At 48.5% G+C, this 27784-nt stretch overlaps 1 protein-coding gene across 1 annotated transcript in view; it reads left to right on the top strand.

Annotated features, from left to right (window-relative positions):
• Window positions 1-27784, top strand: part of LOC119431652 (iroquois-class homeodomain protein IRX-6) — a 99193-nt gene that overhangs the window by 32199 nt on the left and 39210 nt on the right. The window contains exons 2-3 of the mRNA XM_037699133.1: window positions 13545-13645; window positions 23203-23475. Of these exons, the coding sequence (XP_037555061.1) occupies window positions 23209-23475 (267 nt within the window). The 5' untranslated portion in view covers window positions 13545-13645; window positions 23203-23208. The remainder of the gene's footprint in view (window positions 1-13544; window positions 13646-23202; window positions 23476-27784) is intronic.

The raw sequence follows: 27784 nt of genomic DNA on the forward strand, positions 1-27784 counted from the left end.
GGCACGTCGCGAACAGCGCCGGCGGCGCGCCTCGCAGGCGTCTCCGCTGGTCGCGCTGTTATTGGCTGCTGGGCGCTACTGTCGGGAGCCGCCATTGGAAGAGATGGCGCAGCGCGAGCGCGCGATTTATTGCCAGCGCGTGCCACCACCACCACGCAGCGCCACAGAATTCCGCAATCATGGCCCCGATGGCTGCTCCGGCGCGGCAAAAGGCGCGCTTCTGATCCCTCGCTCATCTCAAGTGGCCGCCGCTGCTTCCTGCAAAGACCCGTCATTTTTCATCCGCGCTCTCCTTTTCCTCGACAGGGAAAACGCGCACAGTCACTGGTGCCTACAATGCGAGACGCCGCGTGCGTGAGGTGCCGCTGAGGTGGTTTGAGGCGGATTCAACCGCGCAGAGCATACGCATAACTTGTCGCAAGGCGACCGCTGAAGACGGTGAAATGCGTGTGCAGGAGCCGTAGCACGACCACGCTGCATACATTCTACGCAAGCCGGCGCATGTGGTCTTACTTTCTCTGAAAGAAGCTCTGTTCTGGATGGTTCTACAGGCTTATATCACTGTGACGACAGCAGCGCCCAAAACGCTGAAATAATGCGCACTATATAAAGCTTATGATTGTCGATCGGCGGTGCCAATCGGAATGCTTGCTGGCTCTATGAAAGGGATGCGTTTGATGAGGTTCGTAAGTCGAACTTGCAATGTACAGCTTCATTGGCAGCAGTTTTTGACAACGGACGTGTGTACGCGCGAGAACGGTTGTTGTGTTACATTTGCGCACTGCACCAACAATGAATGAGACATCCGTGCGAGAAAATACCCGTGTGGGATGCGGTACGCACGAGCCAGGACTTATTAACTTATCTAATAAGGGGAGCGTAAACACGTTTCTGGGAACTTGCTGCTGTCCGCGCGTTCTAGCATGACACTTTCGTTTCTGCTTCTCTGTTTCGTAGCTCCTGTTCATTTGCATAAACTACCAAGCTTTATGTGGTTGAGCAGAGCGAAATTTACAAGCAGCTGCTTATAAGCTATAGCTTGCAAGAAGAAAATCACTTAACAAACAAAATTGGGTGGGGTGCAGGCTCAATAACCATCTTGTCTATAAATGGTGACTTCTGTGTGTGCTCGTTCTCGGGGAATCGATCTCATTTACGCGAAATAACGACCCATTGCGTAATTAACACTTATAGGCAGCGCCGATGCACCTAGCATGTACAGAAAGCCACTCAATATCCACTCAAATATGTAGCGGTGGAATATCACTACAATTAGGTTAATTGTTATCCTGGTGTGTTAATGATAGCATACTCTTATAATATTCATTTAGAAACCGCGCAACTATTAATGCTTTTGCGGCGATTAATGTGTTCAAACTGAACTAATCGTACTTCTGCGATCTGCATCAGTGCTTCATATTGAGCCCTATGCTAGACCGCAGGAAATCTTATTTATATGGCAACATTAAACATTTTCTCTCTATCTCTCTCTTTCATTAAACTTTCTTAAATTTTATTTTGTTAATTTTTTTTTTCAATGCTGGGTGCACTTTACGGTTCTGGCACTAAACGTTAAACATGCCCTAGATTGAAAGGAAAGGAAAGAGAACAATTTCCCAGAAACAATGCAGAACACCTAGATGATAATACCGCATACTGTAATCCGTCGCCTATATTTATTGAAAGCGCCATTTCAACGCGGATTCATAAACTTCCTATGCAATAATAATAATAATAATAATAAAATAACGCAAAATATGCACTAGGCAGCCAACCCGGACACATCCCATATATAGTATATAGGAAGACGGTCCTCGAGCTGTGCTATTAAACTATAAGGGAAAAAAAATTATGCAGACCCAGCGCACATGCTGGAATCTACGTGAAGCGGAGCTTTAGTGAAGTTGTTAATTAAAGGCTATACAACTAAATGCGACGCGTAAAATTGTTCTTGTTTTCATCCTATGTGACGTGCAATCTCATGCAATGTTTGTGTTTATGCAAAAAACCCGCCGGCAATGTCACCGTCTAGTTGAACCCAAGCTCAAAGCGTTTGCTCGCGACGTGCCATGGCGTATATACTGTATACGGCGACGGTTTTCTGGGGAATCATCAGTCTGCAGCTGCTGTCCGGTTTGCTACTGCTTTCCGGATTGCCCAATTCCTGTCCCTGTCACTGCGCGGAAGAGGTTTAATAATCCGCTTGGAGTATCCAATACTTGCATGGAAATAGCAATACTTCATATTATAACCGATGACCAAATAAAATAAACTGGAGTCGTTTCGTTTCGAAGCAGTCATTATTATTGCCAGGGTTATAAGGTTTTGGACGACTCTGCATAAAAGCTAAAAGCGTTCCCGATTAAGTGCAAGTAGAGCTTATTTTGAGTACTACAGAGAATTTAATAATTTCCTTACAATGGCTACAACGAAGATGGGCGTGCAGGAACCAATCCCGCTGTCAAGAACTCAAGAACAGATGGAGCATCAAAGCTTCGCATGTTCACGCGGGATGTCACATGATCTATGTGGAACACGCTAGGTTTCGGGAAACCCATCTGCAGCGCCTGCACCCGTCCCTCCGACTCCACATTCGATCTAGACTATCTTTAACCGAAACAACTGTGCTCTGCTGACTGCGACTTGGAGTATCTTTCACGAATACTTTTGTTTACCGCGTCGAAATGGCTATCAGCGTGGCTTGTGGCGATTGCGGCAGCGAGGAAACCATCGAACATGTCCTCTGTCAGCTCCAAAGGCACGCCTCGATGACCAGTATATATCTTTCTGAGCAGACGACCTTGGAGTGCCGGCTCTGATAGCGACAAATGCACTACTGAAGTTCATCCAGTCAAGCGACTTATAGTTGAACGACTCTGACACTCTCGCGTTCTGTTATGTCCGCGCATGTGTATGCGTTTTTTATCTCTCTCTCTCTCTCTCTCTCTCTATTTCTCTGCGTCACATTTTTTAAAATTTTCTCCCTTACGCCCTCGCCAGTGCACAGTAGCAAACTGAATGTTTTTCTTCCGGTTAACCGCCCTGCCTTTATCATCTCATTTATCTCTCCTTGTATCAGTGAGGGCGTCGGTATACTGCTTGTTACGTGAAAGAAACAAGAGGAAATAGTGGCATATTAGCTGAAGCCTGTTTTCAGAGGCACATATACGAAATATATTATGTTACCTGGAACGCACAAGTAACGCAATTCACACAGATATTCTTTGCTCCAGAAGTGAGATGGCATTTGGCATTTGGTGCGCGCGGATAAACACATCGTTAGAGCGAAACATAAACGCTCGAAACAACTAACAAATGGTGTACACGTCCCTAGAGCAGTAGCTGAATGAGCACTGGTCACGGGCAGTTGCTTATATTATCTTGCATAAAACACAACATTATATTGTACGAAATACGCATTCGTTCAGCACCATACACACTGAATAACGACAAAGAATGCTCCGGGCTTCGATCAACATTTAGAAGCTACCAACATTTATTCGTGCAATGTATTGGCTTTCGTAATGCAAGTCATGAAGTCATTCAGCTTCGAAAAGCATTTTCTTTGCTAAGTATTAAGAGGCTGTTTAAGAGTGGAAAGTCCGACCCCCCTCCCCGCCCTCAACCGCACGCGCACAGGGAGCACCTGTGGCGAACAGCGGTGTCGCGGTTAACGTGCGTAACACGCGGAAACGCCGCTCGAAGGCCTCTGCGCTCTCAGCGCCTGCACAGAGGAAGGTGGCGGCCTCTCGCACAACCAGCAGCCAATTGATGTTCTTCTTGGACTCGCCACTAATTGAAACCGCAACGGCTCGCACAAAGGTGCACGAAATGGCACTGATACGGTGACCGTTCGAGCGTTGACGCAATCGGACAGCTGCTGCGGACTTAGCGCGAGACATCTGGTGGAAGAATTTGCATAACCGGTTTACGGGGGTGAAGACGTGCACCGGGAAATCGGCGGCCCTGGTCGAGCATTTGCATGTGCTAAAAACAAGCTCTTTAGGCGCGTGAAGCGGACCAAGAGTCAATACGGCCGCAAGCATGGCGAGCACAGAGCAAGATGGATGGTGGCTCGTTAGCGGGAGGGCCTCCCGTGCCGACGCCGGAATACGAAATGTCTCTCCTGTCCCAGGTCGCTGCCACCGGCGATGGTTAGGCCAGATAAGCAGACAGATCGCGTATACTTGCCGCATAGTCCAAAACGCCACACTGGAAATGCATCGGATCCTTTCGTCCTTATACAGCGACCGACTCCGCCTGCCTCGTTGCGCGCCTTGCCCGTGCTCCGTTCGGGTGGGCGAGAAGGTGGCCATTGAGTTGGGCAAATAGACCTGCTCCATGTCGACGTGCGAGAGGGCCGCTTCGCAGCGCGCTCTGAGAGCAAGAGATTCGACGCCAGAGGCGCTTCTCTTTCACCCCCGTAATTGCCCTGAGCAACATTCATCACTCTTGCATAACCGCAGATCTGTGCTATCGCCCCCTCCCTGTGAGCGAGGTGCGGATGTAGCCTGTAATTTCCATTGCAAGTCAATGAGACAATGAAAGACAGTGCAGCCTGGCATTATTTAAACGAACAGGGACCGCTTCGAGCTAATGGTTTCAAGGTTGTGTCTTTGATAGGCTGAAGTCGTTTGCTGAAAGGGATATGTGTGCACAGTGGATATTGTCGTCTAACTTGAAGCGCTATTTTGCCGGTGTCGTGTGGACATGGATTGAACGTGTCTAATTGACTGTATAAGACAAATCAATGAACATTGAGATAGCTGACAGCGATATGGCGGAAGCGATAAGCGGGCTACTCAGCACGTGTCATTGGCGTCGGAACTTATTTTACAGCAAAGGAGCTATGTGCTGCTGCTAAGTACAACTTATCTTCCTCCTTCTCGACATCACCACCACTTTCCGTGTTGCTTGTAATGGCAAATACAGCACACCGCCGAAAATCATGACAGTGTAGCTCCCTAACTGACCAAAATACATTATACTGAAGCAAAAGTTGATTTTAATTGCTGATTTGCTTATTATATCTGGTATTAATAATGTTGGCAACAAATAAAGTATATTTCACCGGCTTCTCCATACGTTGAAAGTTTGTGGGAATGAACGATGTTGTATGCATATGTGAAGCATTTTCCGCATAGCCTGATATAGAGATCGAACAAAACAGTCTCCTAGCGTTCACAAACACTTCACCAGGACAGTCACTTTCACTGCAACTTTGAGTGTACAAAATCTTTCTTAGCATGCGCACAGGTTTCGATTCCACATGAAAAACATGAGACATCAGCAAAGCCACATACACACGCAAATACAGAATCGCACTTGAATAACCTACAAAAGCGATGTTAACTTGAATATAAGAAAGCAATCATGAAAAGCAAATGAAAAAAAAAGAAAATGTAAGAAGAAGGCTAAAACTTGCTGTATACAATTCGACACTAATTGCCGGCCTTGATCGCCAGGCTAAACCAGCCTGTTGCTACAATTTACCACCACCACCACCACCACCACTATGTCACTAGCTCCACCACCACCACTATGTCACTAGCTCTTAGAAATACTACTAAAGCCTTTAACATAGCTCATTGCATTGATGACGCAACTGTTGATGCAATGAAGTGCTTCATTTGTAATTAATTTGTGTTGGCTGACTTGCGGGCAGTTAACGATTGTGGATGTTATTGTTTGCAACGCGCAACTATCCTGGTTGGCTGGTTGGTTGCTTTGTTGCAGAAAACGTGTGGTTTTTTGCCTTGCAAGCGTGTTACAGGAAGTTGCTGTGCTTAAGCTCCATATTGCAAGCTTGTAGTTCTTACCACTGGCCAGAAATGTCAGTATTATTTAGAAACCTTTAACAGTACCCGCGTTATTATACGCGTCTGTCCATTCACGAATCCCAGGGAAACACTATATACGGTTTAGCGTTGTGAAAAGGGACGTTGCATTTCCTCATGTTTTGTACCAATGCTCCACAGTCATTCTTGAAAGATTGGCACAAAAGAAAAATATTTCGCCACGTCTCTTACGGCGTTGCATCAGTGGCCAGGCTGCGCATTGAATTGTATGCAGCCAAGTCAGTGTGTGCGCATAACGATCGGTGCGAAGACGATGCAAGAAGGTGGGTCTCTCGCAGTGTGCATTGTGTAACGAACATATCCTTTCCTTGGTTTAGTATCACGGGCTAAAATTTGTGCTCTATACGATATAAACTTTGCTACATGTCAGAACGGAATGTTGGTGCAGCGGGTTTCGCCGACCGTCGGCGCAGCACCGTTCATCGTGCAGACATCGTGCGAAAGCCGGTGCATCTGAAGGCGCAGTGTCGCCATTTGGTTCCCCTATAAAAAAATAAATTATGGGGTTTTAACGTGACAAAACCACGATCTGATTACAAGGCATGCCGTAGTGGGGGACTCTGGAATAATTTGGACCACCTGGGGTTCTTTAACGTGCACCTAAACCTAAGTACACGGGTGTTAATTCGCATTTCGCCCCCATCGAAATGCGGCCGCCGTGGCCGGGATTCGATCCCGCGACCTCGTGCTCAGCAGCCCAACACCATAGCCACTGAGCAACCACGGCGGGTGGTTCCCCTATTTACGTCACCACTGGTATACTAACGGAGCACAATCATTTGAGCGCACATGCAGCACGCTCACGCAGAGAGGTGGTGTTGGCTCAGGTCCCTCTGGTGCCGCTTTAAACCAAGATAACTTAAAATAATAGAGCGATAACTGTTATATATAGGGTTGTCGGCCTTGTGTTGTTCCAGAATTTTGCGACGTCATTATCGTCGCGAGTTGTGATAAGCTTTGCGTGGGTGGGCCAAGCGCACTTGACGTCGTGCAATGCACCATCTGCGCTTGACGGGACGGCGCATCGGTTGATGCCAATGTAGGAGAGGCTGATGAAATCTGAACCGCCGCGGTGCTCTTGTGGATCGCGTTGTATGAGGGTGCGACGCCCTCGTATCGCGCGAACACCATTCGAAAAGCGGAGCTCGTCGCTGCAAAGCAAGGTGCGGCCGCCTGCATATACGTGCTCAGACTAAAGAAGAACGCGCCGCTGCACGTGCGATGCTCGACAATCGGCAAACCTGGTTTGTCGGCGATTCACATAAACCTAGGGTCTCCCCCCGGTTACTGAGACCAATGCTGCATGCTTAGCATTTCTCTCAAGTGACACTGAGCATATGCAGTATGGCAAGCCGACGAGCTCGACTCTTGGCGATCACTGGTGTAACCTATATAGTGCATGGTGGCGCGAGTAGGCTCTCTTTTAAAAAAAGAAAAGAAAAAAAAAGGCCCTCTTTGCCATTGTGCCATGCGTGGCCTCACTCATCATCAACCCAAAAATCTACGCGTGATTCGATGACTAATTTGAAATCAACGTACCTGAGAAGACGCTTATAGACAAACACCCTGTGGGTAGTGCGCTTGAACTCTTCCGCCCCTTTTGCCCTTCATCATTCTCTCAATTACTCATCCCCTTGCCTCCGTACAGGGTATACCCAGCTGTCTGTCCTGTCTGTCTGGTTAACCCCACTTTGTCTTTGTTCTCTCTCTCTCTTTCTAGCAGCGCTACTCGAGAATCAAACGCGAGCGACGAAACAAATGTTCGTCGTCTTTGCAAGCTGGCCACTATGAGCGAAACAGACGCGATTTATCCTCAAACACTTAGTTTCAGGGCAAAAGCGTGCGTTTTATATAGTGTGCGTTTTATATTTTGCGTTGCAAAAGCGTTTTATGTAGCCGTGGACGTATAGCGATTAGAAGCCGCGCGCTTCTAATCGCTATACGTATACGGCTATAAAGCACGCTTTTGCCCTGAAACTAAGTGTTTCAGGGCGAACAAATAGCTATGGAACGAAAAATGTTAGGCCTAATGTTAAGAGACAGGAAGAGAGCGGTGTGGATCAGAGAGCAAACGGGGATAGCCGATATTCTAGTTGACATTAAAAGGGAAAAATGGATCTGGGCAGGCCATGTAATGCGTAGGAAGGATAACCGGTGGGCCATTAGACTTACAGAATGGATGCCAAGAGAAGGGAAGCGCAGTCGAGGACGGCAGAAAACTAGGTGGGGTGATGAAGTTAGGAAATTTGCAGGCGCAAATTGGAATCAGCTAGCGCAAGACAGGGTTAATTGGAGATCGCAGGGAGAGGCCTTCGTCCTGCAGTGGACATAAATATAGGCTGATGATGATGATGATGACGTATAGCGAACCCCAATAAACTTTGAAGAAATGACACGTAAGATCTGTCCTCTACTGTTTATTGGTTCGGGTTTTAGTCCCGCCCGATAACACAGCTGGGAACGGCATGATCTCCTGCGCACCAGGTGGGAAATAAGCCGTGCGGTCAGTTTGCCAGGTTTGCTAAGTAGTTTAACTACATATAAACCTACATATATACACTAAACCCCATTTAACTAACTATAACTAACTAACTAACAATTAAAAAAAGATGCTGTTCCATGCTGAACCCTACCTGATTGGTGTTTTTTTTTTTTTTATTTGTGAGTTATAAAATTACTTAAAAAAAGCAGCGTGTGGCCGGCACAGGACATGTAATTTACCATATGAAACAATATTAATGAATGGGCCCCCGCTGCTGGCCGATCAGTGGCTATCAATTTTTGTCTTTTTCTGCTGGTGAGCACGAAATCGTCGGTTCGATTCCCGCACGCGCGAGCCGCATTATATAAGGGAGCTAGAATGCAGAAACGCTCGTGTACCCAGCTTTTCGTGCACGTAAACGAGCCGGGCGGCCGAAATTAGTCTCGAGCTGTCCACTATGGCGCCTCTCATAGCGACAGTGTTACTTTTGCGACGTTAATTAAACCACATGCATCAATTAATCACTCGGCGGATTGTCGACAAATCTAGAACAGTAGCTTTCTGTTGGTGCCGCGGCGGTTACTTTGAGGATAACGAGGCGACCTGGTGACGACGAGATGATGACGACGACTAAGGCCGCCGTCAGCGTCACGGGCTGACGGACGCAGCAAACCAAGTTTCGGGATTTCGACTGCTGTCGTAGTAAATGTTGCGTGTCTGTAAACGAAGCGTCTGAACGACGCATAGAGGATGCGAAAAGGGCAGATGAACTGTATTAAATATCGTCTGCTTCGGCGTTGTTCGCCGCTATGGAGAATAACGAACGAGTCATTTTTGAAAGCTTAAACGCCCTCCACTTTTCTTTCAACATTTACACTTGGCTTTCAAAAAAAAAAAAAATCACGCCAATGCAGTTTGTTGCAAACATAAACCTCTTCTGAAAAGACAGCCGCGCTGCATTTTCGCGACCTCATCCTTGTTTAAAAGCAGCTTGTGTAGGCTGCAGCTTGTTTACAAAGGTGGAAACTTTTGCACATATATAGGAAGGACAAGGAGGCTGCCTCCGTGGTTTTATGAAACTGAGTGGACAGATACTTCTCTTTCCCCCCTTTAGACGAAGAGCACAACGAAAAAAGAAAAAGCACAAGGGACGGAGGGAAGAAAAATATTGTGCCGGAAGGCTCGCGTTTTGCGAGCCTGAAATCGGTGCAATCCTGTCACTGTGGGCGTTCCCAACTCGATTCTCATCATTAGAGCTTGCGGGCTTCTTCTACTGCATTGCCATTATACCGCGAGTATATTTACAAATTTAGACCTGCAGTCACCGCTCAGCTCTAAGCGTTTCTCTCGGGATCCGCACTCCGTATATTCTGTTCGATCACTTGGCAGGCACGCAAGTCTTTCCTGTCTGTAGTACACAGGCGCCTCGGCAGGCGCCCCGTGAGGAGGGATCGTGTGGCCGACGCCGGCCACAACTCAGCTTTTCTCTCGTCCGGCCTTGGGAGAAGAAAAGACGGCACCGACGAGCTGCGGGTTCGTGATCGCGTGCGCCGACCACTCCAAACACCCCCAGTGTTGGAGTCAGACGCCGCCGGAAAAGTCATTCGCATTCATTGCTTCCTTGGCCAAGAAAAACTGGCTCGCTCGCGAGGAGAAGGCCGCGCCAGAACAAGTGGAACGACAACTTCCGCTTGCTAATGGTCCCCGAGCGACGACAGCGCCACCGCAGAGTGGCTTCCGCTTCGTGCCTGAGCGCGATTAATCTCGCCACCAAGATGATGCCTCGCCTTCGTCACCACTAACGACGTTATTATCTTGTGTGAGGCAGGAAGCCTCCCGCTCGCACGAGCTGGCTTTTTGCATTGTGTGGACACTGGGCACGTATATATATATATATATATATATATATATATATGAGCGCGCACATGCCTGTTACGCGACTGTGCTGTGTGTGCCGCTTTGTTTTTCCATGTCACATCGCCACTCGATTCTGCTCGGCCACATTAAGTGTGAAAGGCCCGAGCCCCAGTCGGCCGGCACAGCACGATGCGTGCACGGTGCTTGTAGGCGAGGTGCGTGACTCACAATGACACCACAGAGCTGCTCCTTCCTCTCTTAAATCCTGACGTGACTCGACAAGCTGCTGCTACATTATCGCGCACTCTCGGTGAAGACGCAATCTCGGCGAAGACGCAAAGTAACAGCGTCGGTGTCGCTGAAGTGTGCAGCAGCACCAGTAGCAGCTAGGTGCGTGCGGCAGAATTAGGGGGGAAAAATGAAGACAACGGTTTGGTCGGTTACCGTGCAAGCATTAACTAGCACGGAACATATGTACTACAAGGCGTATCTACGTGCCGTCACGTAGTCATGAGGAGCGAACAAGTCCGGCGAGTTCGTCTTGTACAAGGTTGATTTATTGACGCGATAAGACCCGGAAGTGTGTGCTGTGTTTCAAGCACTCGCTGGGAGTATATACAAGCGATCAGATATTGGAGGAAAAAAGTAAACGGTGAACTGGTAGCTTTAACGAAATACACGTGTATGTCGCCGAACTAGCATGCAGTCAGTCTTCGCAAAAGGGCAGCGCGGCTCCTACTCTGCGCAGTCTGAGCAACCGCGAGACCTGCCTCATCGACTTTGCGCGATAGTAGTACCTTCCACCACTACTACTTCCGCAATTTTTTCCGCATTTCATTCAGAATAAAGTACGCTGGTTTTCATTTCATTAATTTTCTTTTCCTGGGAGGACACGATCGCGTACGTCCATCGATTACCCCTGCGCTACTCTAGCAAATTGACACTTATTTAATATACCTGCTTGTAACAGCTGCGCGACCGACGAGGAAAAAAAAAAAAAAAGACAGCTGCTAACGTTTCCTATTTGTCTGGCAATGTGGTCTCTTCATAGCTGAAACTCTTCAGCCTCCCGCTGCCCGTCGGGTTTGAATGATAACGTTCAAATACGCACAAAAACAAACAGATAAACAAACAAGCAGAAAGCGCAAGGAAATTCGCGTTTCACGTATAAGGTGTGTCTAACGGACGGCAATGAAATCGCTGAAGGCAGAGAGAGAAAAAAAAAAAAAAGAAAAGAAGAATGACTAAACCAAAGGAGTGCTTCGTTCAGTGAAGCACCCGCCGGAGGTGGCTCAAGCCGAAAGGCGCGCCCTTACTTCCCCAAAAGCCGTCACGGAGCCGAAATCCCAAACACTCTATTTCTTTTACGGCCAGCGTTCGCAAATGGTTCAGCGCTCTCGGTCGAAACAGGAGTGGTGAGACGAGCAAGCTCCCCCAGCACATTCTGCCGATCGCCGACGCTATAGCGCAAAATAACAAGTGCAGCGTGGTTTTCTGCGCGGCAAGAACATTTAGAAACAAGCAAAACAAATTCATTACAATCTAACGAACACGACTCCAAACAGCGGCACCATGGTCCGGCCTATTTCCGCAAATAGCCCGGCGTTAGAGACACACACAGGCGGTGGTTCCGACAAGCGGAAGAGCGGCCGATTGAGCTCCTCGAGGAGCCAGAGCTCTGGGCTCAAGCAGATGAAAGAGCAGCGGCTCGCCGGTCAGCCATGGAAAGAAGGCAGTGAGCCTTTTTTGGACGTCGAGCAGCCGTCTACTCCCTCCACTTCTCTGTTCGTCCGTTGCTCGGCTTTCATCAAGAGGCACCTTCTCTGGACGCGTTGCAGTCCGCTTGGCCGGGACGGCGGCCAGTAAAAACCACGGCGACTTTCGCGCCGGCCGCACATAGATTCCACTTACTGGGGAGGACCACGTGCGCTGCTGCGAGGAAGTGTAAACCGCTCAGTCGTTAATGTCATATCCGCGGCCGGCAGCGGCTTCCTCGCGCCGGGGTGGGCTCGATTCGGCTCTTGTTTATAGAGATGGGCTCTCGGCAGGCGATTAAGGTGAGCGCCGGACGTAAAGATGTGTCGCGCGCGCGCAGCTTGCCGAAGCCGGCTTGCTTTGCCCTGCGTATACGCGGTGGCGAGTGACTCTGGGTGCGGTACTGCGCCACTGTTCTCGGTGTTCCTCTCCCCGTTTGTCTATGATGCGTGACCGGTGCACGTCTCGCTCTCGTTTTGCCGCTGTATAGGGTATATTTCTCAAACGAGAACATACTATTAAGCGCACTTATCGATCTGTGCTATATTTCGTTTTTACTGCCTATGGCATGCCGTATATAGTGTGCGCGGATAACAGATCCCCTCCCCCCCCCCCCCCTTTTTTTTTTATGTTCGTGGTCTTCCACGATTCTGGAAATAATTGAGTAGCACGACAACGACGTTGACTGCATGTCGTGTATCAGTCGTGGTCGCTAGAAGTGTGTTTCACATAAAATAAAAAGAAAAGCGTTAGGCTTGCGCTTTTTAACAGTCTTCCAATCGAGATTATGCTTAGACTCGCAATAACACTGCGTTAATTTGTCCGTAATGTTTAGGCAAGGTGTGGCTGAGAAAGGAAAGCTGAATGCATTATAAATGCAGATACATGTGCTCTTAAACTCACTAACGCCCTAGATTCAGGCACGCTGCATCACTTCTCAATAGTTGCACTGGTTTTGTTGCATTGCACCACATCGGTTTCGACAAAGGCGCTTTTGCTCTTCCTATATGTATATGAGCTCTTGAACTTATCGAAGGCTCGGTGCGTGTGTGTGCGTGTTATATATTTACGTTTATATATATTTATTTATTTATTTATTTATTTACGTTGGGCCAGGTGTGGAAGTACGTGCGTGCTGCGTTTCTTCGGCGTTCTGTAATGTGCTCGTCGGAAACGCTTTATTTAAGGACCGACAACCAGGTCCTGGATTTGAGCATTTTCAACTCACGATACAGAACTACGAATATAGGCACGAATGGAAAAAGTTGCGATCACTCGTGGGACCTTGCGCAAATTTCCGCACTGGCCTCTCGCTGGGAGCCTGGGTGGCGTCGACTGTATTGACTGTATTGACGTCGACTGTATCGCACGCTTGAAAAGCTTGATGAACGATGCATGTCCTTTTTGAATTTTTGTCCCTAGAACAGCACCCTTCATATATTGTTCTACAACGTAATTTTTTTTCTCTTACAAGGTACTTCTGATATGCGTCCTCATAGGAATAGATAACGATGTATTCATGAAGCATTATATTTCTATGAAGAAGGACTACGTGCTTGGTCTACATTGTGCTGTTGTCTTCCTCTTTTCAGGAATCCTTGAGATGTCACGTCCGAAGATCTAGCGCTTTGGTTGACCAAAAAAAGGCTCCACCACGGCAGATAGCGGGGAAGAAAGAAATCTGTGCATCAAGGTAACTATACCGCTTGACTTTCAACATTTCCTCTATGCTAACGCTTTTGTTAACTCTGTTTGACTGGGCTTGTGTGTAACCGTGCTTCCGAACCGCTTGGGGGTGGCGTTCCTCCTTGGTTGGCGCTGCGGGCGCCGCACGATAATTTGTCGCTTGCTGGATTCGACCCGTGGCCTACCGGTTGCCTAGACCAGCAGCTTTGAATGCCCGGCGCTTTTTAGAAAGTGAAGGTTGCGATTGCCAAAGCCTTTACCGTTCTCTGATGCGTCATGCCTGCTTCCCAAGTTGCAGGCTTGCCGACCGTGAGATTACAAGTATATATATATATATATAGGCCGACGTCCGGGAGACACTGAGATGATGCGGCACTTTATCTAAATGAATGGCGCTCTTGAACAAAGTGGCACAACTGCGGCCCGTGCTGGTACACAATGACATCAGCAGCCGATGCATCTTTGAATGAAACTATATATGCGGCCATAACCGGCAGTTGTCGTGGGCGTAACAGCAGCAACAGGGAGAATTGGCGCTTCCTGACCTCACGTGCCTTTCACACGACGCACTATAAAATGTATATGCGCCGACCAAGGGCGTTCGAGAGTCTCGCGCGGCAACCGCCTGCACTTGCTCGCGGCTAACGAGCAGCATTTCCCGCCGGCCAGTGGAAAGCGTTCGCGGCCAAGCAGCCGCTCGCAATCAGTGGCAGCCGCGTCCGACCCCGTCGCGCTGACCGTGCGGCGGCGGTAGTCTGTGCAGCCGTAACCCGAATTGCCGCAATGGCTTGACCCCTTTAGTATTCCGCGGAGAGCGCGCCGGGGACGCGCCGTGTAGCGGAAGGGGGATACGTGAGCCTCCCGCGGCTGGGACGGCCCCGAATTGGGGTAATTTCATTTCCTGCCCGGCTGACACCCCGGCTGCCAATAACAAAGACGTTACCCTCCCCAGGGTGCAATGAGGCGACTCATGCTCACCACTGCCTAATGAAATATCCCCTAAGAAAGGGTCATCGGCGCACTCTGCCGGGACTCAGCCTCAAGTAGGAAACGTGTCCCGTTCCTGACAAAAACCAGCATCCGTTTCCGAAGCGGCACTCGATCGTCACTGATCACCGCGCGAGTGACAACGTCACGCGTCCAGTTTCTGCAGAAGGGGGCGCTCCACCAGCTTAGCGTTCCACGTCCCTTTAGCAAAGCCGATACGTTCAGTGGGTGCTCATATATGTAGTACACACACAGGTTCCAACATGTTGTCGTTTGCGTTGCCTCATGCGCACTCGCATCGGCGAGGACCGAAGAAACATAGCCCCGATTACTACAAATCTTAATGACAGAGGCGACTTTATTTTGCTGCTCAATTTCAAGCCGCCCCGCATCCTTTGTCACGGAAAACGACGCCAGAGGTACACTTTCGACTTCCATCACTGGTACATCCATATTGGTCACTCCATTGCTGCAGCTTACTGAGGTGACTGACATCACGGAAGCCTGTACTCATTTTAGGGCAATTATAAACTAATTTGCTGTGGAGGTTATATGCTGTGTAGCTTATTTTCTTCGTTTTACCTTAAAATATTGCGGCTTTAGCATACGTAAATTTGTCGGTCAGGCAAACCAGGTGTGTATTAAGCGAATGGCTGTTGTGAAGCTAATGCTGAAACACGTCGTAACATTGCTAATAAGCTACCACATGCAAAGTCTGCGTAATAAAGTGGGTCGTGGCTCCTCAGCCACTACTTTGCAGGTTAGCACGCCGCGAGGACTCAAGTTCTGCGACTTCGTGAACCGGATAATACTGGTTATAACTTTAGAAGTCGGCATGTCGCAATTGCTTCAACAACGTAGATATCTCTGGATATGGTGGTGACATGGTAGTGAGGCCTTCACAAGTACGCAGAGTGGTTGCTGCTTAAAGATACCGGCTTTGTGCGGCTTTCTCTTCTTCCCCCACCATTGCATAACGCGGATCCTGTTGATTTCAATACTGAATTCGGCACTGTGCGAGCGCCTTGATTGACGGATTTCTTTATTTCTTTCTTTAGTAATAAAGTAATTAAATAAGCAATTAAAATAATAATTGCTCTCAGAGATATTTCAAACATATAATTTGAATCCTCAGACACTGGCGTAGAAGCAGTGACTTCTGAGCACATGGACTAAGGATACGAAGATAACAAAACCAGTATTCTACTAAGGTACCTTCGGGATATTGGGAGGCATTCACCAAATGAGAAGCAGTAGCGCATGATTCTTCAAAGTCGGAATTCTGGCCTGCCGTGTTCATGAGCGGAAAACGTTTACTGGTCTTTCAGCGCGGAATAGTTAGCGGGCAAGCTCAGACTAGTAATCCACACATAGCAAATACATAATAGGAATATTGACACATTGCTGGTTGTGCAGTGTGAGCGACAACGCGGTTTTACCTACGGGAGGTGACTCATAGCTGACTCGGTAACTGTTATGCGTGTACAGATTATTTCTTATAACCACAACGCAAAACAAACGAGGAATAAAAAAAAAAAAAAAAAAAAAAAAAAAAAAAAAAAAAAAAAAACGACGCTAGCGCGACTTCTCTGTGTGCTTTCTATGTGCGGTCATTTGTTTTGCGCTGTGGTGCAGAACAAATCTGCAAACTAGCTCAATTTACGCATTTTCTGAGTATATATATACTTGTACGGTACGCACTGGCTATATATACACACTCGTCTTGACATCAACAGATTATACGATCACAGGGCTTCCTGCAGTGACGTGTGACAGCCTAATGATCGTGACGGCATCGTTGTAGTAAACGTCTGGGACGCAGCGTTCGCGTAAAAAATCCATAGATGCGTTGCAAGCGCGGGATCGTATGTAACACGCACAAGGCGTTGTATAGCGTCGGACAGTACGTCGCCCTGGCAATTCACTGTTTCCTTCTTTTTGTCTTTTTCCGCCATGCGTTAGCTGTTTAATGATAGTTTAGTTCCTTTTCAGCAAGAATGAAAGAAGAGAGTCTGAGTTAGAGAAGCTTCAAACCATTTGCGGCTAGCTTTGCGGCTTTTCGCTAAAGCAAGTGGCCATTAATTCTCGCAGTCCGCGCTGCGCTGATGGCTTCCTACTGGGAGAGATAATTAAAGGCGTCGACGTGCGGACACTTGCACTGCAGGTTTCTTTTTCCTGTAATTTGACTGGTTTATGTAGTCGGCATATATGAGCCCGTAGAAGGGAGCCGCAGCGAAAAACGCCGAAGACTTTGTAATTCACTCATTACGTGCGTTTTCTCGCGAAAGCATGCGTACTGTGTAAGTAAACTACGGCGTTGACAGATCATTTTGTGAAATCTGAAGCACTCATCAGACTTCTGATCAGCCTTGCTCGCGATAAAATATTCCCGCCGAGTACTGCGATGCGTGCCGCGTCCGGAGCCCACTGTGTACAAGCTTGGTGTGCATACCTGCATGCGCGATGACGGAGATACAGCTGCAAGCTGCCAGTGAGCTCGGATCCCATAGCGATGATGAAAACCGCGCGCCTTCAAGGGCAAACCGCGTTCATCGTCCTCCGGCTATGTAGCAACCTTCGTGTCCTCGCTCTCTTCGTGTACAAACTTGACGATCGACTCGAAGCAGTGGTTCAAGTTTTGCAACAGTGCGACAGTGACGTTCGAGAGAAATTAAAGAGCAGGCGGCGTGTGTGTCCCTAATAGTAGTGTCGTGGTAACATGCGTTTTTCGTTTCGCGCTGGGATATCTTTGCACTTATCCTTGCCGGTCCTGATAAAAATCGAAGAAGGATAAAAAGCTCAGTGAACTGCGGCGTTCTTTACCCCTTTCTCTTTCTATGTTGCTCTCTGTGCATGCGCGCGCGCGCGCGCGTGTGTGTGCGTGTGCGTGTGTGTGTGTGTGCGTGTAAAGTTTCAAGAATACGTGTGAAAAGCGTCACGCATGTAATGTACCGCCGGAAAGCATTAGAAACGTATCGATGTTTTCAGATGTTTGTTTCTTTTGACCTAGAACGTTTAGCGTAAGTTTAGTCAGAACGAAGTTGTGATGTCGTGGCCGGTAGATTTGTCGAAACAGCTTCGCATGCTCCTTTCTATTTTTGCCGCATTTAATGCTATCTCTTCAGTTAGGCTGTCTGCTGCGACGTTCTGGTATCTTCTCTCGCGCTCTTAGTTAGAAGATCCGTTCTCGTTTTCGTAGTTTTCTTTCTCTCTCTCTCTCTCTCTCTTTTTGTTCCTTATCATAGTTCCAGGGGAACATTCCACAACAGGCATAGGAGACGTTGTCCCGAAGGCTTGTTTTTCACTAGTGCAAGCTTTCTCGCACGAGGCGGGTTAGCGTCGCTGCGCTGTCAAGAGTGAGCAGCCACGATAACAATTGTATGTATACCGTGCACAGGTGGCGGCTGTATCACTCGCCTTTCTTTCCGTTTTGTGTTTCCAACATCGTCCCTAACTTGGTGAGCATACAAGGAACTCGGATGCGGCGACATAGTCATGAATGTTACGTGTAGGGTTCACTTATGTAGCTACAAATATTTTAATCACAGCTGCTGCGCTGTAATTAATATCATGCAAAAGTATCACTTTGGCGATAATGTAAACAGGTAGGGCCTGTAAGACAGCTATAACTATATGGCATGAAGCTTTAATTACACAAAACTGCAACGAACATGTACCCGAGTTGTTTCATTCGACATATAAAGGGCATATATTCCACACAGACTCCTCACCGGATTGGGGCATCGCAAACAACCAAGCGCCGTGCGCATATATAGATCACGCGGTGACGACGTGTCCACAAAATATTACACCTCTGATGCCGCCAGAACAACAGAAAAATCAAATGATTCAAAGCGTGTGCCTTTATTCTCAGAGCAGCCAAACTCATTCGAAGCATTCACACTTCAATATGTTTCGAAATTTGTGCTTGTTGGTGTATGATCTTCGTATTGTGTAGCACATACTAAACACCGACAAAAGAAGGACGCTGCATCTGTGTCATTTTATGTCGGTGTTTAGCATGCACTATACATTACGAAGAACGTTCAGAGACGACGTTAGAGGTTTGACCCTGTACCACGTCGCGGTTCCCGCCTCAGAGCACGAATAGCCACCAGCAACGCGAACACTGGGAGTCCTGTGAAACACAGAGCTCGCAAAACTGCTACAGGAAATACATCGTACAACATGAAAGAAGACAGAAAAAAAGAGGAGGCGGGGGTTCGTAACATTGCGTGGCTTCTTGACTCCGATGTGCGAGAAGGCGGTGAAGAAATGTCGCTTGCGAACGCTGGGCAGAGCCAACGGGAGAGAACTTCTGCTGCGGGGAGGGTATAGCTGGTATCTTCGCAACGTCTTCGTCGCAACATTTTCTTTGCTTCTATTTCCGCGATTACTGAATGGCTTTGAAAAATGCATGCAGTAGAACGCTCCCTGGGACAGGGCTTTACAACTAACAGCGCATATAACAAAAAGTTCCTGCGGGGTCTGGTCAGGGTTCTTCTTTCCGCGGATCACGTTGCTTACGAATCGCACCATTGTCCATCCTCTGCACATACATATATGCGTATGCATGTTCTAAACTTGTAATTATCGCATATCAGCACTGTTCTCGGCGGAACCTGGCTTAGACGTAATATCTGCGCGACACCACCAAATAAGAAGCGCCCGAACGCTTATTTCCTGTGCGTCCACGTCACCCGCCCGCAACGCCTTGTGGCGCCCGTAAGTGGCGCATGACAGCCGTTGAATCCACACAGCCAAGAGCTGACGCGTCCTGCGCAGAAGCTATACTTTGTTTGCAGCTCTTCTCGGCCCGTCAGCTAGGCCTGCGTACGCGTGACCATTATCCGGAATATTCCTCTTACGCGTCACCGGCGCGCTTAAGAGCAGAGGGCACAGCGCAGCAGGCGGCCAAGGCACCGCGAGCCGTCTCACCCTCTTGTGCCACTTGAGCGGAAGAGCATTCAGCTTCCTCATTAAGAAAAATTGCGCACGCTAAAGAGATGTTCTTACGGGCTTGAAAACATCAGGCTGTCTTGCTTGTTATTTGTTTGTGTACAATTACGGTGATATAAACACGAATAATGCCAGTGCCTCCGCCGAGGCGTTCCAGCGTTGCCAGGTATCTGCGACGCCATCCCAAAGCTGCCATTGTTCCTCGGCTCGAGATAGCCGCTCATAAAACCGAGAACTGAGCAGCAGATACAAAGCGAAAGACGACAGGGAAGAAAGAAACGAACTGGCGAAAACGCGAGGCAGCGGGAGTAACAAAGCGAGCGAAGACGAGCCGCGCGGCCACACAATAAGAGCAGTGCAATTACCGCGCCAAATTCGAACAATCACGGCTGCAAACAATCACGGCCAAATTGGAAGCGAGCGTGGCGCGCACAGTGTAAATGCGTTGAGCGTATGTCAGGCAGGCCCCGCGCGGCTTTTGTTTCGCCGCTCCTGTTGTGTGTCTTCATTCCACTTAATTCGGTAATTATCACTGCGGGTATGTCGGCAAACACTGCGCACACATACAGGACCAGTCGCGCTGTGCCGTCAGCGAGACGACTCGAGTGCGGGATAAGCGGTTTCGCGGACCGAACACGCCGCCATCTTGAAATCGATACCCTTCGTGCGTTAAGTGCCCCTCGGTTCAGCATGATACAACTTTCGTCACGTTAAGGGAATTAAGCTCGCTGCGTTGTGCCTTCGTTATTGTTCACACACTTGAAAGTGGGTAAGGGTGGGAATGGAAAGATGTGTCCGGCGTTTTCATTGTGTCCCATGTAAACGAGACGTAATCTTGCCTTGCGAAAACACACAGCGACGACGTTCAGCCGCTGCCCGTGTTCCCAGCCGTACATGGTTGGCAAGGTTCAGGTAATTTTTTTCTTTGCCTCGCTTCATGAGACCGATTAGTTGCAAACAGAAGGAGTAGCTGCCTTGGCCCCGTCACAATGAATGATCGTTACATAGCTACACACATTCGGGCCATACTGCACGCAAAGGGCGCAGCGTGTGCCGACAGCGTGATTGATCCCCGCACATACCGAACGTGGCGCACAAAAGAACGCCTGTTGCTTCTTGGAGCACACGCAAGAGAAAACGTATCGTCTCGTAATCGGGGCAAGCCAGCTGAAAGCCGTGTGCATATATGCACAGATGCGAGAATCTGGGCTCACGACGAGAACATCGCGTGTTCTCGAACAGAATGAAGTTTGTGTGCTATTTGCTCCAGTGTGTACTTCCTCCTTATGTTTCCGCTCTAACAGAAGAAAAAGGACCACCGTTCTACAAACTCGGCCGAGTCGGTATTGTTTCTGCTGCGCATTTGGCAGTTTCATGAATTGTCTTCGGCATAAAGGCTATGACGCAGCAAACGCACAATTCACGAATGTCTTTGTCGAGCGAGGCTGACCGCAAGCAGTAACTTCCGACATCACGACGGGGTCACTCGTCGGTCCGAGCTGCAGTTCCTTCAACGGCTCCTAGCCGGCGCTCCAGGCCCACCACACGCGCACATACCAACACCACGCGGGCGCAGTCCAGTCACAGACTCGTATACGCAAGGGAGTCGTTTGTGAAAAGAGCTCAGGACGCTAACAGCAGGGAAGGAAAAAAAAAAAATCACAAGGGCAGGAGAGACCGCAGGAAGCCGAGGAAGGAGGAAAGGTAACAACAACGCCAAAAAGGGAAAAATAATCATAATAAACGCGAAGAGAGAGAGAGAAAGGAAGTACGACCACTGAGAAAGGCGAAGGGCAAAGCGGGATCACTGGGAGGTGACGCCCCGCTCGTAGGCCTCTCTCTTGAATGGGGAAGTGGTGGTGGTCTTCCTTGCAGGAGAACGGAAAAAAAAAAAAAAAAATCAGGAGAAAAGGGCTCCTAGGCACCAACAGAGGTCACAGGAGTGAAACGGTCTTTTCACGCGCGAGAAAGGAAAGCCCACAGAACGCCTGTCATCTCCCGTCTGGTTCAAACCGTCGTATAGCCTCCTTGGCTGGGCAATGTGCCTGGAGTTACGGCGGATAGATGGCGCTCAGTTTAACACAGGCGCATTTATATTATTATTTACGAGCTAAAATGCACCTAGTATAGGTGCATACCATTCTTGTGATCTTGAATACAGTAGGGAACATTAGTGGGGAATTAAATTGTGCCTTGTGTGCGTGTATGTGGACCGCATGCGCGCGTACACGTTTTGGGTGTGTGAGTGATCGATTACTTAATTGATTGATTTGTTGATTACGCAGTTCCTCGTTGCTGTTGTTTGCTTTGTTGGTCTCTTGTAGCATTTATAGTTATCTTGCACTTCATTTCACTTCAACGAAGCCCTAGCGCGGAACGAGCATTATATTCTAAGCACGTCGTCGAGTGCCAAAGTCTCAAAGCCTCAGCCACGCACGTTCCACTTGTGTGTGGGCTAGATTGATGCTCAAAAGTCTATGCTGTTATCAACTTGGTCTTTGTTGCAAGTTTTATTTCATAATTTTGTCTTTGTACTGAGCAAAACAGAGTGCAAAGTACGATGCAAAACTATATGATGCAGGAAAAAAAAGAGTACATTATCATGCATAAAGTTGGTCATGGCACTATTAACATCTGTAACTGTACAGCATGTGTGTTACAATTTCCTAACAGTATTTAATTTCAGGAAATTGACGGCGAGCGCCACGCTCGCTTTCGCGGCGACAATTGCGTTAACTTATCTTTATCGGCTTGACTAAGGTGCTGTTGTCAGCTGGATGCCAGGTCACTCTGCTCACGTACAGACAAGTGTCGTGTTTACAAACGACGTGTCGGCACTGAATGAGTGTGTACGCCGAGTTCTCCGTGCTCCCACTCCACTGGGCTCGCCACTGTAAACACGACACTTAGCGGCGAGCCCCGTTCCATTTTCAGTTACGCACAAAGCATTGGGCGCACTTGTTTCTACAAGCGGTGATAGATGTGTGTTTTTCTTCCCTCGTTTTAATTTGATTGTCATAGTAGTTCGTATTACCTCATAACTTGGAGTCATGGTTTCGTTAGCGGAAGACACTTGCTGCATACAGAATTCGTAGAACTGCGAAACTCTTGCCATTAAAAATGTTCCGAACTATTTGTGAGAAAAGTGTTATATGGGGACACGAATTGTATGGGCCTGCAGCATCGTCTCGGCTATGTTCCGGCAGTACTCAGTGCGCTCGCAACGGCTAAGTGAGCAAATGAGCCGCTGCCTTACGCGAGCGCAAGTGTGTGTGGTCTGGCTTTTTCGTAACAGCAGCGAAAGGTAGAGGATGTTTGTCGGCGAGCCAGCAGATAGTGTCTGCCACTGGGGCGTTCTGTCACGGTCGGCAACGCAGAGACAGAGCGATAATAGAGAAGGAAGCTGCGGGCCTGAAAAGCGGCGGCCCTCCCAATCTCGGCCGGCGGCTGCCCTCCGCGGGAAGTCGTCAACAGCGTCAGAAGAGTCGCTCGCGAAAAAGCCACCCACACATGGCGCGCGGGGCAGCAAGGGGGCGCCCCCATAAGTCCCCCCACCCGCTGACCCCCCGCGGGAGAGGAGGCCACACCGTGAGCGGCGGCGCTTGCTTCCCTCGGCAGGTCCCGATGCCAGGCCAGACGACTCAGAGTCTTCATGGCAGCGCTCCAGCCGCCGGGACGCCGTGTTGCGAGTCCGGGCGCCCCGTCTTGACCGACCCGATCACCGGCCAGACGGTGTGCTCCTGCCAGTACGACGCGCAGCTGCTCAACTACCAGAGGCTCGCCGCCTCTGGGCTGCCCATCAACATGTACGGGACGGCGGCGGCGTACGCCGGAGAGCAAGGCTTCCTGCCCCTCGGCGCCGCCGAGCAGTCCGCCTTCTACTCGCCTTCGGTGAGTGCGACTCCGCTTGGCGCTCTGCCCACGTGGGCGCGCGGCGTGAGCACGCCCGGCCTCCGCGCTCTCTCGCCTGCGCGGCTCGCACGTGCGCCGCCGCGCCAATTTGCTCTCATTGCGAGCCGCTATTATTCGCCACCCTTTTGTTTGCCGCCCTGGTTTTGTTTGCGTGCGTGTGGTCGCATCTGCTTCGAGCCCTATGATAGTTAGTCGCTTCTGGAGCCACAGCTCGAGGTTCGGTCCCAACCACGGAGGGCGCATTTCGATGAGCGCGAAATGCAAGAACGCTCTTCTACTTAGGTATGATGTTACCAGAAGTGATCAAAATTAATCGGAAGTCCCCCAATACGGCGTGCCTCACAATCATATCGTGGATTTGGCACGTAAAAGCCCTGAATTACTTTAAAAAATTATTATTTCAGCTGAAGTCACCGAAAACACTAGGTTGAATAGACGCAATTTGGGCGCCGTGTATATTTTTCTATACGAAAAGGAAAGTGAAGCGGCGCCAGTTTACATCCGGGTTAACGGATGTAGCCGTTGCCTTTACACGCAATCATAGCGAAACATCTGCGGCAATAAATGTCACGTTTAGCAAATGTGACTGCACAACAGTATGGCTGACTTGATTTGTATTTTCTCTCGCTCATTGCGATAGGGAAAGCACGAAGCGATGCGAGAGAAGCGCCATTGTTGCAGAATAAACGAGCACACAATGATGATGAAACGACTTACTGCGGGGTGGCTGTTGTATAAGCGTTTTTTATGTGGGCTCATATTATTTTATTTTGATTGTTTACTGATTTTAAAAACTCAGTTCAGTCAGTGACAAGCTACAATAACTCTTCTAAGCCATGAGACAGACTTCTAAAAAAATAATAACAAATGTAAGCAGACTAGTACATTCCTTCCGCTTTGTAACGTGGTACTTGGCGTCGGCTTATGATGTGTTTCATGCCTAACCAACAGTGAAGTTTATGTACACGGCTCACTTACGTTTTTTCCCTCATATGTGACTAGAGTGGCCGCTGGCAGGTATACCCTAAGCGTGCAACAAACTGAGGCTTTGCAGCTGAATCGATGGAGCCAATCGTGTATTCTGAGCCAATGTTGTTCCAGAAATGGCGGAATGTTTACAGGCGTTTTCCTAATGCCTCAAGCTCATCGTTGTGGCTTATGCCTCTGTTACGCATAAATTTCTTACATCATTTATTGGTAATGATATTCGGTAAATCAAAAGTTGTTCCGTTCCCCCGTGGTGGTACCCAGCAAAAAGCAACTTCATCTGCATAAAATGACGATGCCAAAGTGTCAGAAAATAAAATGCGCGAAAATGACGACAGTGCACACGCAAAATAATCTTAACTAAGCGTCCTGGCATTTAACGTAATTTTTGAGCTTTATGTTAGCCATCTGGGCCCATATTCACAAAGCAGTTGATATGTTAGAATGGTTTGTAAGAACAGGCGCAGGCGAATTGTGATGGTGAACATATTATTAATGAAGGCGGCCAGCTAAAGACGAACAAGTCTTACGAACGAGAAGCTCTGTGAGTTCAGCCAATAAATACATTTAGATTTTTTGTATATGTTTCCCGGTGCTCTTGGATCCGAGAGTACGCATTACGTTTGTCTCAAACATGTTCGAATGAGTTGCCCGAATTCATTCGGTTGTGAATATCGTTTTTGTCAAATGACATGAGATGCCCGCGTGTAGCTGTGAACTAATTATAGAGTTTACCACAATGTTCGCTAGAGGGAATGCTGGCTCTAGTGTCTGCGGGAGGTGCAAGCATAGCGGTTCAGTTAGCACGGGAATGATAACTAGTGCATGGATTTGCCTCACATTCGTCCTTCTGTCCTCAAACGGCTTTGCGTCTTGGCAAACTGATCATCTTCAACGAAATACTGCGTTATAAATGCGAGAATTCGCAATCATTATGCATGTGCGCAGAGTCTTATTGCCTTCGGCGTTCAGGAAAATATTATTCCTTTGGAAATTCGCGCCAATAAAGGCATATGAAGCGCTGTAAATAAAACCACAAGAATGTCTGAAGCCACAACTACGAAGATTATACAAATCCATGTACTAAAGATCACAGCGCCATAGTTTTCTCTAGCAATTTTAGCAGGAGACGCTGTGGAACTAATGACATTATATTGGAATTCTTTCGACGTTAATGACTTTAAATCTTTCCTTGAGACAGGGGTATTAGTCTAGCTAAAATTAGTGGGCCGTCTTCGTAAGCGCACAAGGGCGGTTAATAAGGTTGGAGGTGCATTTTATGTTCTAAGCTGTGGGTACTTTCTTGTGGCATTCTGTTCGTTGTATTGCCGTGTCTCTGTTTTCCATTTGCAAGAAAGTTCTAAAACAGTATACTGTTTATACCATCGGTTATTTCCCCAACGTAACCTAACGTACTGTAATATTGGATGTCACTTGCTGCTGAAATAGGCTGTTCCTTTATAATACATCAGGCAGGTGCACTGAAACATAGGTAATACAAGTGGAATTTGGCTTCCTTGACAACGTCAGCTTGGAGCTAAGATGCTGGAATTGCATTCCAGACACGATATCTGAAATGCGAGCTGTCCGGTAGGCCTTTGCTCATTTAATACGTGACCTGGAGAAAAACTTCTCGTCCATGTTAATGTTCATAGCTTTTGGCCGATTGTGTGCTTAATAAGCAAGCAAGACATTCGCGCATGAGCGCTACTGTCTTTATGCCCGACAAGAGTTGAATGTTATTTTCCAAGTAGAGCGCTCAACGTATCGCGTTGCCGCTGTCCGGGTATGCGCAAGCAGCTGAACGCGATATCCGGAATGCGTGTTGTCCGGTATGCGCTTGTTCATTTCAGAGCCGACTCTATCGTTTTGTCTGGGTTAAAATGGGCAGGAGTGGCCACCGAAAAACGTCTTCATGGCAGGGAAGCCGGAAAGATGACAGCGGCTCGCGGGCGCACGTATACACACGGCGGCGACGTGTTCCTCCGTTCCGGGGGTCCGTAAGAAGAAAAACGCCCCGGCTCACCGGGAGAGTGCCTTGCCCAGTCATGGCGCAGATAGTCGCCTAATCCGAAGATGTCCAGCGGCCTTGTTCAGTACGCAGGTGTCACATGCTAACAGGGCTGGGCAAACGTCGGTCCAGCCACCATGACCATTTTGGCTCTCAGTCGGTAGCGAAGGAGGAGGCCGGCCGCTCATGAAACGCGTGAAATGGTTGTTCACACTTGGGCACGGTTTTTGGGCAGGACCTTGGCAGGACGGAGCAGGCGGCCACAAAAGTCGTCATTGTGGCCCTTTGTGCGCTTCGCACGCGGGATCATGTCGCGCACAAGTTAAGCGCAGTTGACAGAGATCCCTTCGCACCCTTTTGTGGTTTTCTCCGGGTAGGCGGTAGAATGGCTTCACTGCGGAAACCGAGGGCAGAAAAGATTTCGGAAGCGGTACATGGCCCCAGTAAAGAAAAAAAAAAAAAGAAAAAGGTGGGGGTTCGAGGTGAAACTTTCTTGGCACTCTCGTGTGGCGGGGGTCTCATACGAGCCCTCGTGCAAGCATGCGTTCCAGCCGACAGGGGCGCTTTGTTCGTTGGCAGCCTCGCAACTGCCTTTTCACTATTGTGGAAACACTAAAAAGCAGCTCCTTGTTTGGCACTAACTCGAAGCTTGGAAGTCCGTCCGTTCCCTCACTTTTCTTCTCTTCACTTGTGTGGGTGCGATGTTAAAGCTCTTTGGCAATCAGTCGCGGGACATACCTCGGCATAGAAACGGCAGTTTCCTTTTTTTCGACAGCTGATGTCGTCCTCATCCGGGATCGCAAAATTTCACTTTCTCTCGTGATTTGCTACACGGGGAGCTATACGAAAATGGTGCTGTATACCTTGCTGCGTATTAATACAACAAGGTATAAAAGTTGCATTGAAGCCGATGTAGACCACCTCCAGTGAACAATAAATGACATGAACCCCTTCGGGAACGGTGAGCTGGTTGGACGGACATTGTTCCAACTTTATTTAATTGAGTATGTACAAATTTAAGATATGTATAAGTGTGAGAAGATTTATGTTTTGCTGCAAAGTCAACGCCACACTGTATGTTTGCATCGGATTGCACGTAAATTGGCTAGTTGCCTGCAGGTCAATCTATCTTTAGTGTTATTTTTAATTTTGGTCTTTGTTACGGTACAACCACCACTTTCGGTATGTGCCTCTTGACACGAAGTATCTTGATGTGCATTCTTTTTTTTTTTTTCTTATCATGGCTTCCCGGAACGGCTCTTTCGTCCTTCTGCCAAGAGTGATGTGCTT

Source organism: Dermacentor silvarum, chromosome 1 (assembly GCF_013339745.2).
Source record: "Dermacentor silvarum isolate Dsil-2018 chromosome 1, BIME_Dsil_1.4, whole genome shotgun sequence".
Lineage (NCBI taxonomy): Eukaryota > Metazoa > Arthropoda > Arachnida > Ixodida > Ixodidae > Dermacentor > Dermacentor silvarum.